This window comes from Dryas octopetala, chromosome 3 (assembly GCF_963921425.1).
Source record: "Dryas octopetala chromosome 3, drDryOcto1.1, whole genome shotgun sequence".
In the NCBI taxonomy this organism is placed as follows: Eukaryota; Viridiplantae; Streptophyta; class Magnoliopsida; order Rosales; family Rosaceae; genus Dryas; species Dryas octopetala.
In genome coordinates this window covers 14,685,075-14,701,635 of record NC_141368.1, presented here as the reverse complement: position 1 = coordinate 14,701,635, position 16,561 = coordinate 14,685,075, and the positions used below count along the sequence as shown (strand labels likewise).

At 35.3% G+C, this 16,561-nt stretch overlaps 2 protein-coding genes across 5 annotated transcripts; both read left to right on the top strand.

Moving 5' to 3' along the window:
- The first annotated feature begins 3,429 nt into the window (after positions 1–3,429).
- LOC147291229 (uncharacterized) lies at positions 3,430–8,600 on the top strand. Its single transcript, XM_086236718.1, has 4 exons — positions 3,430–3,829; positions 4,095–4,378; positions 4,640–5,146; positions 7,608–8,600. Exons 1-4 carry the CDS (start codon positions 3,640–3,642, stop codon positions 8,253–8,255), a joined length of 1,629 nt encoding a protein of 542 aa, XP_086092844.1. The 5' UTR covers positions 3,430–3,639; the 3' UTR covers positions 8,256–8,600.
- A 3,000-nt stretch (positions 8,601–11,600) lies between these two features.
- LOC147291228 (NAC domain containing protein 2) lies at positions 11,601–16,525 on the top strand. 4 transcript variants are annotated; one of them, XM_086236435.1, is made up of 6 exons: positions 11,601–11,973; positions 12,087–12,364; positions 12,455–12,649; positions 14,926–15,498; positions 15,577–15,691; positions 15,897–16,525. In XM_086236435.1, exons 1-6 carry the CDS (start codon positions 11,808–11,810, stop codon positions 16,304–16,306), a joined length of 1,737 nt encoding a protein of 578 aa, XP_086092561.1. In that variant the 5' UTR covers positions 11,601–11,807; the 3' UTR covers positions 16,307–16,525. The 4 variants fall into 4 exon arrangements, with proteins under 4 accessions (XP_086092561.1, XP_086092560.1, XP_086092559.1 ...); XM_086236434.1 differs by having other exon boundaries at positions 15,574–15,691; XM_086236433.1 differs by having other exon boundaries at positions 12,452–12,649.
- The last annotated feature ends 36 nt before the right edge of the window (positions 16,526–16,561 follow it).

The following is a 16,561-nucleotide window of genomic DNA, read 5'->3' as shown; positions in this document are numbered from 1 at the left end:
GTGGTGTGTTTTGAGATGGATTCTTATAGATGGTATGAAATTCTTGCAAGAATTTCCAAATTGAGGGAAATTAAAAAATTGTTATCAATAGAGGATCGTAGGAACTTCAATTGTTGAATTTAGGGGTGGACATTTAGACTAAAAAATCGATAAACCCTGGTTAGTATGATTTGTTTTTTCATTTTTTGGAAAAATTTGATTTATGAATTGAACCCAACTGGTTTATTTGGTTAAATTTCGATTTGGGGCATCTCAAACTGTCGGTAAACCGAATCGATCTATATGGGTCCATTTACACACACAATTTAGAAATACATTAAATGTTCATAAGACGGAGTGGGGAAACGAGCCATAGACCTGTGAGCGAGATAAGGGTATAACGCCTTACCAACTAGGCCAATGACACTTTTGTTATACTATCACACATACATTATATTCAACCACTTTCAAGCACGTCTATTGTCTTAATATAAATATGTTGCAACCAAACCCAAACCTCATTTTGTATCCTAGTCGTAACTCTTTCAATCTCATCTCTCTCTCTAATTGCCCCTCACGAATATGACCGTATAAGCTCTCAGAGATCTAATAATCGCTTGACCTCTCTCAGCTCATAGATCATCGTTTAGCTTGTGTTCACCACTTCTCTCGCAGAAACCGACACCACTGAACCAATTTCTCAGTGCACAGACTTCATATGAAAGAGACTTTATATGGACGGTGTCAGTGCCGGAAAATCACATATCGACATAATCGATTCGGTGGGGGAACGATAAGAAACCCGACTGCACCAAACCGTGCCCACTCCTAGTTGAAGTATTCAAAAAATAGTTAGTGGTGTTATTAATGCGTATTAGCTTAATTGATACATGTTCATATACAACATGCATGTTTGTGACCAAATTTATATGGTTGTTCACTCTTTTAGTAGATATGCCATATGTGATATTAGGACATTGAGAAAATGTAGAGTATCATATGGATTTACTTCATGCACAAAATATTTATGTCGTTGATGTCTTGGTGTATTTGAAATTTAGTTTGTGACATTAAATACCTATTAACTTAAATAATGCATGTTTAGACACCACATATCTGTGGCAAAATTAACATTGTTGCTGATGTTCTATACATTGGGTTTAGAATATAGAAGATACAAAGATTTGGCATTCTACCAATTTTCAGTACACTTAATTGGTTTTTTCTTCATGGTTAATTTGTTATTTATTCATTTTATAAAACGTTGTAATTATTTTTTGGTTTGTCTAATATTAGGGGAATTTGTTTTTTGAGTTTTTTAAGACCTAAAATAAAAAATGGCCTAATAGGCCGACCTACCTACACAAACATGGTGAGTGATCGATTCACTTTAGTGAGTCGGGCACTCGGCATGACGAAAAAAAAAAAAAATAAACACCCTTACTCACCTTCTTTTAAAAAGCAGGCTTTTAAATTATTAAATATATTTTTTTAATATTCTAGATATTATCATATTGGGGATTGAATAAACTTATTTATCATTTACTATTGTTTTTTCTTTTATTTAGGAAAAAAGAAACAAAAGAAAAATTGTGAAAGCTGCTTTGCAAAACCCACTTTTTGCTTATAGGCTTATAGCAAAAAAAAAAAAAAAAAAAACCCACTTTTGCTGGCTCGGGTAATGAATGACCATTCACAAATCTCACCGTTTAACTTCTACAAGTTCTACTTTGGGAATATGAACACAATAACTAAAAAAGAAAAGAGGGTTATCATATTTTGCTTTTTCCTTCATAGAAAAAAAGAAAATTTACTTTCCTTTCAGGTGAAGCATGTGATGGTAACGTCTGGTTTACTCTCTGTGTGCTAATTACCTTATCTATACACAGCTTTTGTTCCACCAGAAAATTGTCATTTGTCTCACTAAACCCACTTGTCAGATTCATTTAGCAAAAACCCTAAAGAGGACAAAATTTTCTCACACATGCAGAACCTCCCTCCTTCTGACCAACATGGAAAGTGCTTGGCTGATGTTTGAATCCTAAATAAATGCATCTTTATCGGCTTTTTATGTGTAAAAACACTAATCCAATCCAAAAAAATCCAGGTTGGTCTTTCCAGCTTTGGATTCTGCTCTCTCTAATTGACAATTAGCAAACATGTACAAAGCCAGATGATACTTGGCAGGCATGCAATAAAGATTTTTAGAGTATTAATGTATTATCCAGAAATTGTTGTCCAATTTTCTTTTTTGGATTGTTTTGCCATATATGGCTTTATGTGTTAGATCCTTACCATAATAGCATTCACATGAGGGATTGTTATATCTTACATGGTTAAGTACTTGCCTGTACAATTCAAATTGCATTTGACAAAAAAAAAAATTTAAAATAAAAACGAGTAATTCAAATTGCAAGGCAGTCTGAGTCTCTCCCTCTTTTTTTTTTTTTCTTTCTTGGGAAATGATTACTATTTCTTCTGAAATTGTTTTAATTTTGAAATTTGAAAATATCTTAGGCAACTGACACAAGTTTCTATGTGGTAATTGGCTAGTTTCTCATTAGACCAATCAATGTTTAAGTCACAGCTTTTAGTCTTTGACCCTAAAGAAAATGTTTTTTTTTTTTATAAGTGAAATATGGATTTTGTTAATTTTTAAATTTTATACTCAAACAAAGAAAATATATATGAACAAATTTAGTAACTTACAAATGGACAATATTATTCCAAATTTGTAATGAATACAGATTTAATTACCAAAAATCTTTAAAACAGAAATGGATAAAAACTATTACTAAATTTGTCTCTGGAGCTGAGCTTAAGTGACATAAGAATATAAGATGGCATGGATGAAGGATAAATCTGTATTTGTAATTCTATTTGTTTTATTTTCTTATGATTCAAGAAATGAGTAGGGTAAAATTCGAACTATTAGAATGCATGTTAAATGTAAAGTATATTGTCATCGGAGTAAGAATAGGTAAACTAAAACTACTTTTTAAAATTTAAAGAAAAGTATGCAAAATTCTCAGTAACTACTATCTTATCGTTAGTGTATAACTAATTTTCAAAACAATAGCATACGGGCCATCAACTACCGTTAACTACTTATAAAATATAAAAAACAGTACATGGTAACTATTATCTATTTGTGATGGAAAGGAAAATAGTGTAACATGTTTTTTATTTTTATTTTTTTTAAGAAAGAAAGTGTACACTAGAAACACATTAATTTGTAAAACAATTTATACAGACAATTTCCTTTACTAGAAGCCCCATAAACAAAACAAAAGGCTAGACTCAAGCAAAAAAATAAAAATAAGAGTGGAATATTTTATTTTATCATTTTTTTTTTCTTTATCAGGAATATTTTGTATACAAGCCAAAAAGGAACTTCCTGTATAAATAGGAACAATTATCTGCCATACACTCCAACAAAACAACCATGACATAAGAAGTAAAATGAAAGAGAGAGAGAAATAAAAATTAAATTCCAAAACTGTTTCTTGTAAACTAAGGTATTCCCATCATTTCATTTCTTCAGCGCCAATCAAAGCCCCTATCTCTCTTACCTTTCCCCTCTTCCACCAAATCCCTAGCCTCCTCCATAGCTGAGACCACCACCACCACCAGAACTAGACCCATCTCTCTATTGGGCTCATGGGTCGCGAGTTAGCAGTAGCATCACCAGCGCCAGCGCCTACTGCTTTGGCCCCAGGCTTCAGGTTCCACCCCACCGACGAAGAGCTGGTCATTTACTACCTCAAGCGCAAGGTCTGTCGCAAACCCTTCAAATTCAACGCGATCTCCGATGTCGATGTCTACAAGAGCGAGCCCTGGGACCTCTCAGGTCATACCCTCCTTTCCGATTTTTTTAATTTCTTTTTTCTTATCTGGGTTTTCTCATTTTTGGGTATTTTTTTATTTTTTGTTGATGTTTTTTTGGGTATTATTTTGTTAATCCTTGTTTTGCAAGCTAAACTTGCCTTATTATGTTTGTGGGTTTTTTTTGTTGCTCATTTTTTTGGGCAAGGTAAGGGTTTTTTCTTTTTGGGCTTTTGGTTTTTTGGGTTAACATTTCATTTCTTTTTGAAAATTTTGAATGGATTTTTTAGGTAAGTCGAGTCTGAAAAGCAGAGACCAGGAGTACTATTTTTTCAGTGCATTGGACAAGAAGTATGGAAATGGGGCAAGGATGAATAGGGCTACAAGCCAAGGGTACTGGAAGGCAACAGGAAATGATAGGCCGGTCAAGCACAACAATAGGACTGTGGGGATGAAGAAAACCTTGGTCTTTCATAGTGGCCGAGCTCCAGATGGCAAGAGAACCAATTGGGTTATGCATGAGTATAGACTTGTTGAGGAAGAAATGCAGAGAGCTGGGGTTGGTACCAATCAGGTGAGGGCTTGGCCTAATTTTCGTTAATGCTTTTATGTGCTATATGCAATTCCTTGGTTTATGACAAAATTTTGTGAGAAATTAGAGAAATTCTATTTTCGCACTCATACTGGTGAACTTGGTTATGTTGTGTTACACTAAAAGGAAATACTAAGATCCATGCCTACATTTTATTTAGTGTTGGGTATTGCAATATTGTGGAGACTGATTTATTATTTTTGTTATCTTTTTCTTTTCTATTTTTTTTTTTTGGGCGTGGAGGATCCATATGTGCTGTGTAGAGTATTTCATAAAAGCAACATAGGGCCACCAAATGGGCACCGATATGCGCCTTTTGTTGAGGAGGAATGGGATGATGACAAGTTAGCTTTGGTTCCTGGAGCAGAGACCAGGGATGAAGTTGTAGCTGGTCGTGATGCATTTGTTGGGGGAAATGGCCATGTTGCATGTATTGAAAAAAAGGATCATGTTGCATGTATTGGTGGAAATGGTTGTGGAACTATTGTTGAAGGAAATGGTCATGGAACAATCATTGAAGGAAATGGTCATGGAACAATCATTGAAGGAAATGGTCATGGAACTTTCGATGAAGGAAATGGTGATGGAACTATTAATGAAGGCAATGGTGATGGAATTATCAATGAAGGAAGTGGTCATGGAACCATCAATGACGGAAAAGCTCATGGAACTATCAATGAAGGAAACGGTCATGACACTCGTATGGAAGAAAATGGTCACAATGTGCACAGTGCTGGAAATTTTGAGCAGGTTTGTGCTTTTCAGTAGAGTTCTTCTCTTCCTAAATTCCTCACATAAAGCATTTTTGTTTTTTATCGTGGAGGCTAAGGTTTGCTCATTTGCTATGCAAGATTTCTCCACTTTGTTAATTAGTTAAAACCATGATGACACTGAGTGATAACAAGACAAACAACTTTTCATTAGCATAATCCACTCAAAGCATTCAAACAAACAAGTGAAGTGTGCACCTTGATTTTGATTTAAGGTCATTTTTATACAGGGTTTTTTGCACTAATACCACTCAGACTATAGTCCATGTGTAAATTTACCACCCAGAAAAGTTTTTTTAACTATTTTCCACCCAGAATTATCGCCGTGTAGCAATGCCACACTTCCATCAACTTGGTGGTGCTGTGTGATTTGGGCGGGGGTGATAGGGGGTCTGTTCGATTTGGGTTGGTGGGTGGTGGGGCTGTGCATAGGGTGGGGTTTGGTTGACTATTTCCCTTTAATTGATTCAAATGTAAAATAAATTTTTATTTAAAGAAAAAAGATTTAGTAACACTTTTAAAAAAGATTTTATTTTTCTTAATTTTACTCCAGGACAAAATGTAAAGTTTGGGAAAAAGGTAATTCTGTTTTAACAGAAAAGTTGACGGAGGTGCCACATTGCTACAGAGCAACAATTATGGGTGGCAAATAATAAAGTTTTTTTGTTCTGGGTGGTATTAGTGCAAAAAACCCTTTTATAAATTCCAATGACGCACATGAAATAATAAATAAGGCTTCATTCCTTTCATAACATCCTATATTCACCAAATGCAAGGATTTATACTGTACCCTTAGAAACAAGAGTTTTCATGTCTTCTTTGGTTGTGTGGACTAAATTCATAGATCGCTAACGAAAGTTCTCAATCTTATGGATTACAATTTCCTAAACTAATACATGTCATCCATGTATTCTTTCTTTCCTTGAAGAGGTTTGGACAATTTAATGATTCATATTTCTTAGATGATAAACCCAGGCCCCTATGTTGCTCTGTCATCTGTGCACTTATCATTTTAGTTTATCATTTTAGACTTTAGAGGCATCATCACTGTATCCCTTCAAAGTGGAATTATTGCATAAATGAGGAAACTGAAGTTTGAAAGACAAAAAGATTTAAGGGCTACCTTATGTGGAATGAAGCATCCAAAGATTGCTTGATAAAATAATAAATTGTCTGACAAGGTACTCTGAGTGGAAGGATGGTGTATTTTCTATATCCTTGGTTTGGGATTAGAACATGTGGTCTGACTGAATTAAACTGTTTTGACTGTTTTAAACTGTTTTGAACTGTTTATGAAAAATCAGGAATGAAAAGTTTAAAAGCAGATTTTGAAGGTCTTAATTAGCCCTTGTAGTGAGTAGATACATAAGGATGGTGTATTTTCTGTATCCTTGGTTTGGGATTAGAACATGTGGTATGACTGTTTTAAACTGTTTTTACTGTTTATGAAAAATCAGGAATGAAATGTTTAAAAGCAAATTTCGAAGGTCTTAATTAGCCCTTGTAGTGAGTAGATACATAAAGGATGGCGTATTTTCTGTATCCTTGGTTTGGGATTAGAACATGTGGTCTGACTGTTTTAAACTGTATTTACTGTTTTGAACTGTTTATGAAAAATCAGGAATGAAATGTTTAAAAGCAGATTGTGAAGGTCTTAATAAGCCCTTGGAGTGAGTAGAAACATAAGGATTTCCATTAAACTCCAGATATTAATTTGAACTAGTGACAGGGTTCTCAATCTTCTAATTGAAGGTTTTGCCATTGTCTCTCCAGAGCTTTACGTTCGAGGATTGATATCAAGCTGTTTTTCCAATTAGATCTAATATTAATTGTTTGTTGTTACATGCATGATTTTTGTTGGCGATCAAATAATAGATAACAGAAGAAAATAACAAAATGATTGAAATGTACAGTTTACCATATAGTGGTAAAAGATGATTTGAATTTTTCTTCAACACAGTGGTCTGTTACTCTGCAGCATATGGAGGACCTGCCTTACATAGAACTTTAGAAGTGCAACATTGTCACTTGCTAAAACACCTTTAAATCATTAAATATTAGCCTTAGAATAATTTAAATCACTATCATTCTTTAAACTCTAGCTAAAACAAACCAAAGTAGACAAAAATATTCTATTTAAAACAGCTACTGTAGCTTGCTTATAATGCTACCTGTTGATGCTGACACTACAGTATGAGCTACATGTTTACAACCAATGTGATATGTATGAAACATTTTCATCAGCATTGTTCTCTTATATAAAATAGATCTGGCTTGTGTCACACGTATGTATTGGATTTATTTGTTCATTATATTGGATACATTTGTTTTGTTTTGTTTTGTTTTTATTTTTTTATTTTTTATCATAGCTCCTTGGAATTTGCTTTTGTATTACCAATTCTCCATATATCTTGTTTTTCTATCTTGGTTGCTCATTTCAGGATACTCAGGCCATTAAAAATGCTCCTCTTAGTGCCGCTGAACTTCCAAAAGACAATAAAAATGTTTTACCTCCATTGAAGATAGAGAGAATGGATGATTTTCCTATGACATGTGTGGTTAATCGAGAAGAGAGATTGGACGACTATCCACCGTCACCATGTGCAGATGATCAACAACTCCTGCTAACCATGTTCGATCGACAACCCGGGCAACTACGCCAGTATAAAAGAAGGCGGAATAATGATTCAAATTCTAACCAATCAAATGCTTCAGAGATTTCAAGTCGGATGACTCATGATCCTTGCTCGTCTACAACAACAACAGCTTCAACAGAGACATCTGTGGCGACAACGAGAACAAGAAATTTTCTGTCTGCACTGGTGGAGTTTCAACTGTTAGAATCCCTTGAACCCAAAGATCCTACTCCAGCACCTCCGCCTGAATATAAGGCTGCTATGCACGAGTCATCTGTGCCTCCTAGCTGTGTGAAATTCATAGAGTCTTTGCAGAGTGAGATCCACAAGATTTCTATTGAGAAGGAGACACTGAAATTTGAAATGATGAGTGCCCAAGCCATGATTAACATTCTTCAAGCTCGAATTGAACTTCTAAACAAGGAGAATGAGGATTTGAAGGGGAAGGCCTGAGATGTCTACTGCTTAGGAGTATCGGTATGTACTCTTATTTGTTCGTCTTTGTATGAGTTGTCGGCCCCTTATGGGCCCTTTTCAAGTTATCTACAGTGCGTCTGTTTTCTTTATTAGCGTCGGGAACTGTCTCTGTTGTTAATTGAACAATGTTGTAACATGCAAGCTTGTTGCAAGAGTAGCAAGCCGAACAATGTTGTATCATTTTCGGTGTAGATTAGCCCTGTCCTCAAAGTCAGTAGTTTAGAACTCAATGGTTTTTAATTTGAACCTTATTGTCTTTGTTGGAATTAATATTTTGTTGTAGACTTTTAGGACAGAAAGATTATGTGCTTCATGGTGATATATGCAGACTCTAGGATGCTTCAGCTTGTGTTATGTTGACGTAGTAGTATTGGTATTACCACCAACAGATGCTACTGACCAAGTGGGGAATCGCTTAAAAAGTGAAAAGCATATAGATAGAGGCTTTGGGTAGAAGCTTAGGTCAGAATTTGTTCTTACAAAATCAGTTTTTACGGAGAGGGTGTTCATATACTGGCTCAAAAACTAATTTGAATAAATATGTAAAAACTTCTTATAGGTTTCACGGGTAAAACAGATATGCATTTTTTTTTTTTTTAATTAATCAAGTGTCAGTCTATGAAATTTGAACTTATAATCTCCTCCCACAAAGGGAAGGCTAAATATCACTTACTAGACCAAATGGTTATGGTCAAACAAATATGCAAGTTTGACAAACAAAGGTGTCTTCTAATCCACCAGACCGACCTAAGCAACACTTCTAGTTCTAACATGGTTTTCAGGGATTAGATATTTGGGTTGGAGATTTTGGGCATGAATTGTGTGGTAAAGGGAAAATGTATTTTCTTTCTTTCTTTCAGCATGGATTGGGCTCTGTTGGACCAACCAGAGTTGAATAGAGCTGGATTGTTGGACCAGTAACGGTCATACGTCATATGAGTATTTGACTATTAAAGGTTGAATATTCAATATTGTATAAATGTTCACTGTTGAAAACTCTAGTTAGCCAAAAGGGCCACAAAATTGGAAAGAAAAAACAAGATTTCTGAGTATAAAGTAGAGAAATACTAAAATATTCCTAAACAGTTATTTGTTTATCCATTGTGCACACAAAAAGCTACATGAGATGAGAGAATGAACAGATCAAAAAAAGAAAAAAGATGAGAGAATCAACAGACCAAAAAAACAAAAGATGAGAGAATGAAAATGTGATTTGTGTAAAAGGGAGGGTGGAAGATAAGGGAGGGAAGCGTAGGGATTGGGTTAGGAACTTAGGTGAGATTGTGAGAGTCATGTTTTAGGGTGTGTTTTCTAAACTTCCTTCTTCCTTTCAGTAATTTTGTTCATAAATAAATTTAGAGTCAATTACATTTTACACTCCTCAAGTATAGGTCGTTTTTTACATTAGTAATTGATGTTCAAAACGTTTCAATATAAAATCTAAAGTTTATGAAAATTGCAAAGTGCCCATTCCGTTAACTTTTCTGTTAATTTTGACTGTCTATAGCATGTGTGAAATTCATTTACACTGATATAGATAGTAAATTTACGCTACGTAGACAAATAAAATAAACAAAAAAGAAATTAGAAAAAGGCAACTAAATTATTATATATTAAAAAAATTTAAAGATAGCATTAAAACTAAATATAAAAAATTATCTCCTTCATCCCTACCTCTCTCTCCTCCTTCAATTCGATTATGATCCGAATTAGATAATCCTTTAACTTAACAAATTAAATATGAATTTGTACTAATCGGACTTGACTAAAAGTAATGTATTTTTATATTTTTAATAAAGATGGTATGTGCCTAAAAGTAATTTGAGGTTTTTACACATGGAAAAATACACTTAAGTTACTATACTAATTTATATAAGTTAAAAGTTAAAAGTTAAAAGTAAGGATATATACATTGAACTTAATACTAATAAAGTTTTATCATGTCTAGGTCTAAATATATTGGTTTAAAATTTGACCGACTCAATCCTAATCGGATATGAATTAACATGTTAAATTTGATCATCTCAATATAATTTGAATTTGATAATTCAATTATAAATGGATTCAAGTTTGAATTTACACTAATCTCAATCGAATTCGATCCATTTTCGGGCCTAATTTCACGGACAATATTTGGGTCACTCCCAGGGGATATTCCAAGGTCACCTCATCCCCTCAAATTTCGATTTCAGCAATACCGATGAATGATAGAAACCGTTCACTTTTTAGATAACCAATTAAAGATCATCTCTGTAAAAAAATCAAATCAATCGGAAATCGTTTGGTTATATAACTTTTGTCAATTAAGTAAAAAAAATTGATGGTTTTCAATTAAAGAGTGATTTTTTGACCAAATTGTTGATTTTTTTCATTTAATTAACAATAATTATATAATCAAACGATTTCCGATTGAGTTAATTTTTTACAAATATAATATATAATAAGTGATCTAAAAGGTAAACGGTTCTGATCATGCGGCAGCATTACCAAAATTTCAATTTTGGAGGGAAGGGAACAAAGGAGTGAGGCTATGCAGACCACCCTTAGCTACAGAGTTGACCACCCTAACATATTTTTTTCAACTTTTTTCCTATTTTACCCTTTATTGCAAAAATATGATGAAATCACTCAAATCCATTCGGTGGTCATCTACCGAAACATCCACCAATGTTTGACAGATAAATGTCGAATAAATACAAATATTTCGGCAGATAACTGTCGAATGCCTTTTTCATTTCTATTCGGTGGTTATCTATCGAATAATTCACCAATTTTCAGCAGATAACTGTCGAATAACCATAAATATTTCGGTAGATAACTGTCGAATGACTCGACGAACAAAATTGAAATTTTTTGTTTTAAGGGATAAAGTTGAAATTTTAAAATATGGTGGTCAACTCAACAATTTAGGGTTGACGAAATACACTAACCTGAACAAAGTAGTGTCCCTAATTTCACACACCCTCTTTAGAAAACCCTTGCGGGATTTCTACCTATATTTTGTCTAATATTTATTTCTTATTATTTTTTCGGTCCATAACTTAAACTTCCTGCGTCCCATCTTTTTAGTAGCTTGACGGAAGCAGTTACATCAGCCGCAACGAAATAAAGACACATGCCACGTGTAACCCGTCCACGATCGCCACATCAGTCAATTATGCGTGGGTCAGGGTTAATGAATTCTCAAGTACGCTTCCTTATGTGGCCACGTCATATCGGTGACATAAACACAAAATTACCTGCCTGTGACATTATAATATCCCAGTCATTCCTTCGCTCCGTTAAGTAACCAGACTATATATTTACCTAACCTTGTTTTCGTCGCACTCTCGCACCCACCAAAATGGATTCACCAGCTCTCCTCTTTCGTTTCCCACTTTCCACTTTCTGACTTCGATTCGATTCAATCAAAACCCTAATTCCCCCAAACCCTAATTCCCGATTCTTTCAATTTCAATTTCTTTCTCTCGCTCTTGAAACCCTAAACAAAATTTGGATTCTTTTTAACTCAATTTGATTGATTAATTCATGGGCCGTGAGTCAGCGAATTCACTTGCTCCCGGGTTCCGATTCCACCCAACCGATGAAGAACTGGTGTGGTATTATCTGAAGCGCAAGATCTCCGGCAAACCCTTCCGCTTCGACCCCATCTCCGTCGTCGACGTCTACAAGACCGAGCCTTGGGACCTCCCTGGTCAAGATCATGAAACTTTATATATTTCCCATTCATGTGTGTCTATGGCTGCGCCTGTATTATCTATATTTGTAATTCGTTTCTGTTGGGTTTTGTTTTTTTTGTTTTATTAGGGAAGTCGAAGCTGAAGAGCAGGGACTTGGAGTGGTACTTCTTCAGTTGTTTGGATAAGAAGTATGGCAATTCGTCCAGGACGAATCGGGCTACTGAGAGGGGGTACTGGAAGACTACTGGTAAGGACCGCCAGGTTCGCCATAATTCCCAGACAGTAGGAATGAAGAAGACCCTTGTTTTCCATAGCGGGCGAGCGCCCAAAGGTGAAAGAACCAATTGGGTCATGCACGAGTACCGCCTCGAGAACGAGGAATTGGAGAAAACTGGCATTCAACAGGTTAGGATTTTGTTGGTGTTGTTATTGATGTCGGTGGCATTTTTGATGTTATAGAATTGTGATTGATTTGCTGTGGTTTGGATCCAGCAGGATGCGTTTGTGCTTTGCAGGATATTCCAGAAGAGTGGTACGGGACCAAAGAATGGGGAGCAGTATGGCGCTCCATTTATTGAGGAGGAATGGGACCTCGAGGATGAGGTGGCTTATGCACCTGGTGAAGAGGCGGCTGCTTGTGAAGTGGTAGTCAGCGACGGAGCATATGTTGAAGCAAATGACCTTGATCAGGTTCGTAGTTCATTTCAACTTTTGCAGTTCATGCTTGGTAGGTGATTTGTTTATATGGGGACAAGTAGGTTTAGCTAGAACTACTAAATATATAATTAGACCTCTGATGTGTTGTGAAAATTGAAAAGAGATATCTTGATTTTGCCAGCATTTGGAGTTCTAATATGGTATGCTTGAATAATCATGAAAAACTATGCTCTAGTTAAGTCGAATATTGTAACTTGATTCCGGCTGTGCTTTACATGACTATGTGGAAAGGTCTCCATTGTATTCTAACTGGAAGGTATTGAGAATACAAAATGCTAGAAGAGTGAGAATTCATGGACATGTATGCTTCTTCGAAACTGTACGTGCATCAGTAACCCAATATCTGCAAATGAACAAGTTATTGCATTCCGTTTAGGTAGCTCCTTTCCAATCGGTAAAGGAACTAGGTCATGTTACACTTTGGGATCAATTGTGTAAATTTCACTACTTATGCAGAAGAATAGCTAAGATAACCTCTCAGTTACTTAAATAATAATTATCTTCTTGCTGCTGCTGTTTTTTTGTTCTGGAAAGCATTTCATTCAGCATAACTTGCTCATTAGTATTTTGATGCATCTTTCACATGATTGTATATGCTTAAGCTTTGATGATTCTATCTTGAAGTTCTGAAAATGGTTCTCCTAATTAAGGTTGAAGCTTGGCTTGGAATTAACTCTTAAGTATTAGTTCTGCATGTTTTGCATCATTAATTTAAATCTTAAGTATTTTTATGATTGTCAGGAATTTAATTCCCTGCTTTTCCTATTAGAAAGGTTTTCATTTTTGGAACTTGGCATGTATAGTTGTCAGATCGTGCATTGCATTTTAGCGATGAACATTCTTCCTTTCCTAATATCAACTCAAAGAGCAATATCAACGTATGCAACTGAGAGTATTGAAACCTGTAATGTACACTTACAGGTGAAGATGCAATCCAGTGAATTTTAACGCTGAAATATTAGATTAGATATAATTCAACATATAGCCCGTATTTCTTTGCATGATAAATGTAGAGCATGCTGCATAAAATTATTAAGTCTTGAACATTATATTTCAAGTGTATTCTGTATACCAATTAAAGTGATAAACATAGTATTACAAGTCTGCTTTTCCCTATTATGGTTTCGATAATCACTAAATATAACATGTGTCTCATCTGTGTTGTAATTTTTTGTGTTTGGATTCTGAGGCACAATTTCCAAAAGTTGGTAAACACAAATAACTATGTGTTTTAAAAGAAGGGTAGGTTTTGCTGACATAATAAGCTCCAAATGGCATGCTTTAGGGAGTTTTTCCCCCTTTCTTTAATTTAGAGAAGGCTGTTGAAGTGTGAAGATATTGTATATTCTGTGTACAGATGTATGGTTTGAGATGATCTCGGCCATTTATATATTTGCATATGATTTGTGTTTTCGTTATATCATGTCTGTTATAACTTTGACAATACACTTGACTAAAACAGAAATCCTCACCAGTATAAAAGTTACTCATCTCTGATTTATCTTGGATAGGGAATTGCTCAATATATGGAGCTCTGGTAATCTTATCCTGATATTAGTCTAACAGCTCAACCTGCTTAAATCCTTACAGTGTGATCATTTGTATTGTAATCTTCCTCCAGATCATTATTTCAGAAAATTGTTTAGATATCTTCCAATTTTATCGGATGCCCCCAAAGAGATGAATATGGTTTAGATATCAAAGTCTCAAGGTTGTACAACCCAGTATTGTACAATCAGGACCTGAGAGGACAATGTTCTATAGAGTGCAAAAAATTTTATGGGTAGTTTATATCTTCCCCTCTCTCTCTCTCTCTCTCTCTCTCTCTCTCTCTCTCTCTCTCTCTCTCTCTCTCTCTCTCTCTCTCTCTCTCTCTCGGTCCTTGATGGCGCCAAGAACTGTCTTTGAACTGAAAGAGCATTGCTGATGCTGAGGCAGATATTTAGAAGATCATTGTGTCATAGAATTATGTGTTGCACACTATTATGATTCTTCTTGACATCTGAAACTTCATGTATTAGGACATAGAAAATAAAACATTTTCTACATAATGTTCTTGTATTTTCCTATTTTATATTGATTAGTTGCATAAAAATATATAATGCCAGGCGTGCTCCATTTTATCAGGCTTTCTTTAGTGTAAACTCATTCTTTATGACCTCCGTGCTGCCTGTGCTATCTATGTATATCTTCTTGATTCACTCATGCTCGTATTCTGTATATTTAGAAATGTTTTTTTTTTCTTCCAGGATCTAGACACGGGCATTCCATTTGAAAATGCTTCTCGTCCATTGAACTTTTATTATGGGGAGACTAGCAACTATGTTGAGAATTCTGGGGCCTTCGTTGATGATACAAAGGTTGTGATAGGCACTGGGGAGACTTTGGAATATTGTGAAGATGATAAGTTCCTTGACTTACCAGAGATGGAAGCAAAACCAGTCAAACATGAATTTTTAACTTCAGAATTCAATGAAGACCAGAAGTTCTTTGACTTACCAGAGCATTATGAGACGGATGCAAAACCAGTCAAAGATGAATATTTTCTTGAACCAAGCAATGCTGTGAATCCTGCGGATGTCAATTACTCACTCAATGAGCCATATTTAAATGCTATGGAGAATCCGCAAGTTGGTGATGGGCTATACCTAGAGACTAATGATCTTTCAAATCCAATCGAGTCAAATCCTGCAGGTTTTGACATGCTCGATGAGTACCTTACATTCTTTGATGCAGATGAGGACATCTCTCAGTATATTGATTTTGATTCTTGTGTGGGGATTGAAAATTCTGTTCCTAACCAAGATGGGGCTGACCAGACGGTACAACTTAAGCTTCTTCCTCCTGTTATTTTTTATTTTTGAGTTGCATTTTTCAATTAACTCACTGTTCTGTAGCAGCTTGTGAATGGTGAAGCTCAGCTACTACCAACGGGGAGCCAACATCTTGTAGAAGCACATGATATCAATGATGCATCTTCATCAAAGCAAAAGCCAGAGCTCAAGTTTGACTCGGGTATAATATCTTGTTTTGATTCTAGCAGGCTAGCATCATTAGTCGCATTGATAACTTATCCTTTTAGAATTTCATAATATGAACTTATAAAGAGTTTTGAAAGCTTAAGTTAGGTCTAATATTTGAAGAGCGTTCTGCATTCTGGCATTGGTCTTGTTTTCCTCACTATCTGGGCTCATTCTTGTGTGCCTTATTTATGGTGCAGATGATAAGTATCCCTTCTTTAAAAAGGCCAGTCACATGTTGGGCAGCATACATGCTCCTCCTGCATTTGCATCAGAGTTCCCTTCTAAAGATGCAGTTCTTCGGCTAAATTCTGGAGCAGAATCTTCCAGTTCGATTCATGTTACTGCTGGCATGATCAGAATTAGGGACATAACTTCAAGTGACAACAGGGTGGACTGGTCTTTTGGCAAGGATGGGGTTGTCAACCTTGTCTTTTCTGTGCAGCTGCCGCAAACTGATGTCAACTCCTTCAATCGGGTGCCAATTGATAGCTCACTCTCGGGCAAGACAGGATCTGTAGTGATGCGGGGCTGGTTTTTGTTTATGTTCTTTTGGGTCCTATTTCTTTCCCTGAGTTTCAAAATTGGGAACTATATCTATACTAGGTGATGCTGCCTCAAAATTCGACTCTAGGACACGCATCTTCTTGCAGATTCAACATTTTAATTATTTGATATACTGACTTCTGAATTTACACTTTATACAAACCATTTGCATACGATAGTTGCAGGACTAAGGAGTGTGTACTATTTTGAATAGTTATGTACTGAATGTAAACCTGAATTTTTGTTTTATATATTATTTATTTATTACTAAAGCTTGCACAAACTATATGGTAGGGTGTATTTTACAACTATTATGCTT

Excerpts from the sequence above, each read along its gene's own strand:
- LOC147291228 (XM_086236432.1), top strand. The coding sequence starts at position 11,808 with ATGGGCCGTGAGTCAGCGAATTCACTTGCTCCCGGGTTCCGATTCCAC. Across the intron at positions 12,650-14,925 it reads AAGCAAATGACCTTGATCAG|GATCTAGACACGGGCATTCC; the intron begins GTTCGTAGTTCA and ends TTTTTCTTCCAG. Across the intron at positions 15,692-15,896 it reads AGAGCTCAAGTTTGACTCGG|ATGATAAGTATCCCTTCTTT; the intron begins GTATAATATCTT and ends TTTATGGTGCAG.
- LOC147291229 (XM_086236718.1), top strand. The coding sequence starts at position 3,640 with ATGGGTCGCGAGTTAGCAGTAGCATCACCAGCGCCAGCGCCTACTGCT. Across the intron at positions 4,379-4,639 it reads CTGGGGTTGGTACCAATCAG|GATCCATATGTGCTGTGTAG; the intron begins GTGAGGGCTTGG and ends TTGGGCGTGGAG. Across the intron at positions 5,147-7,607 it reads GTGCTGGAAATTTTGAGCAG|GATACTCAGGCCATTAAAAA; the intron begins GTTTGTGCTTTT and ends TGCTCATTTCAG.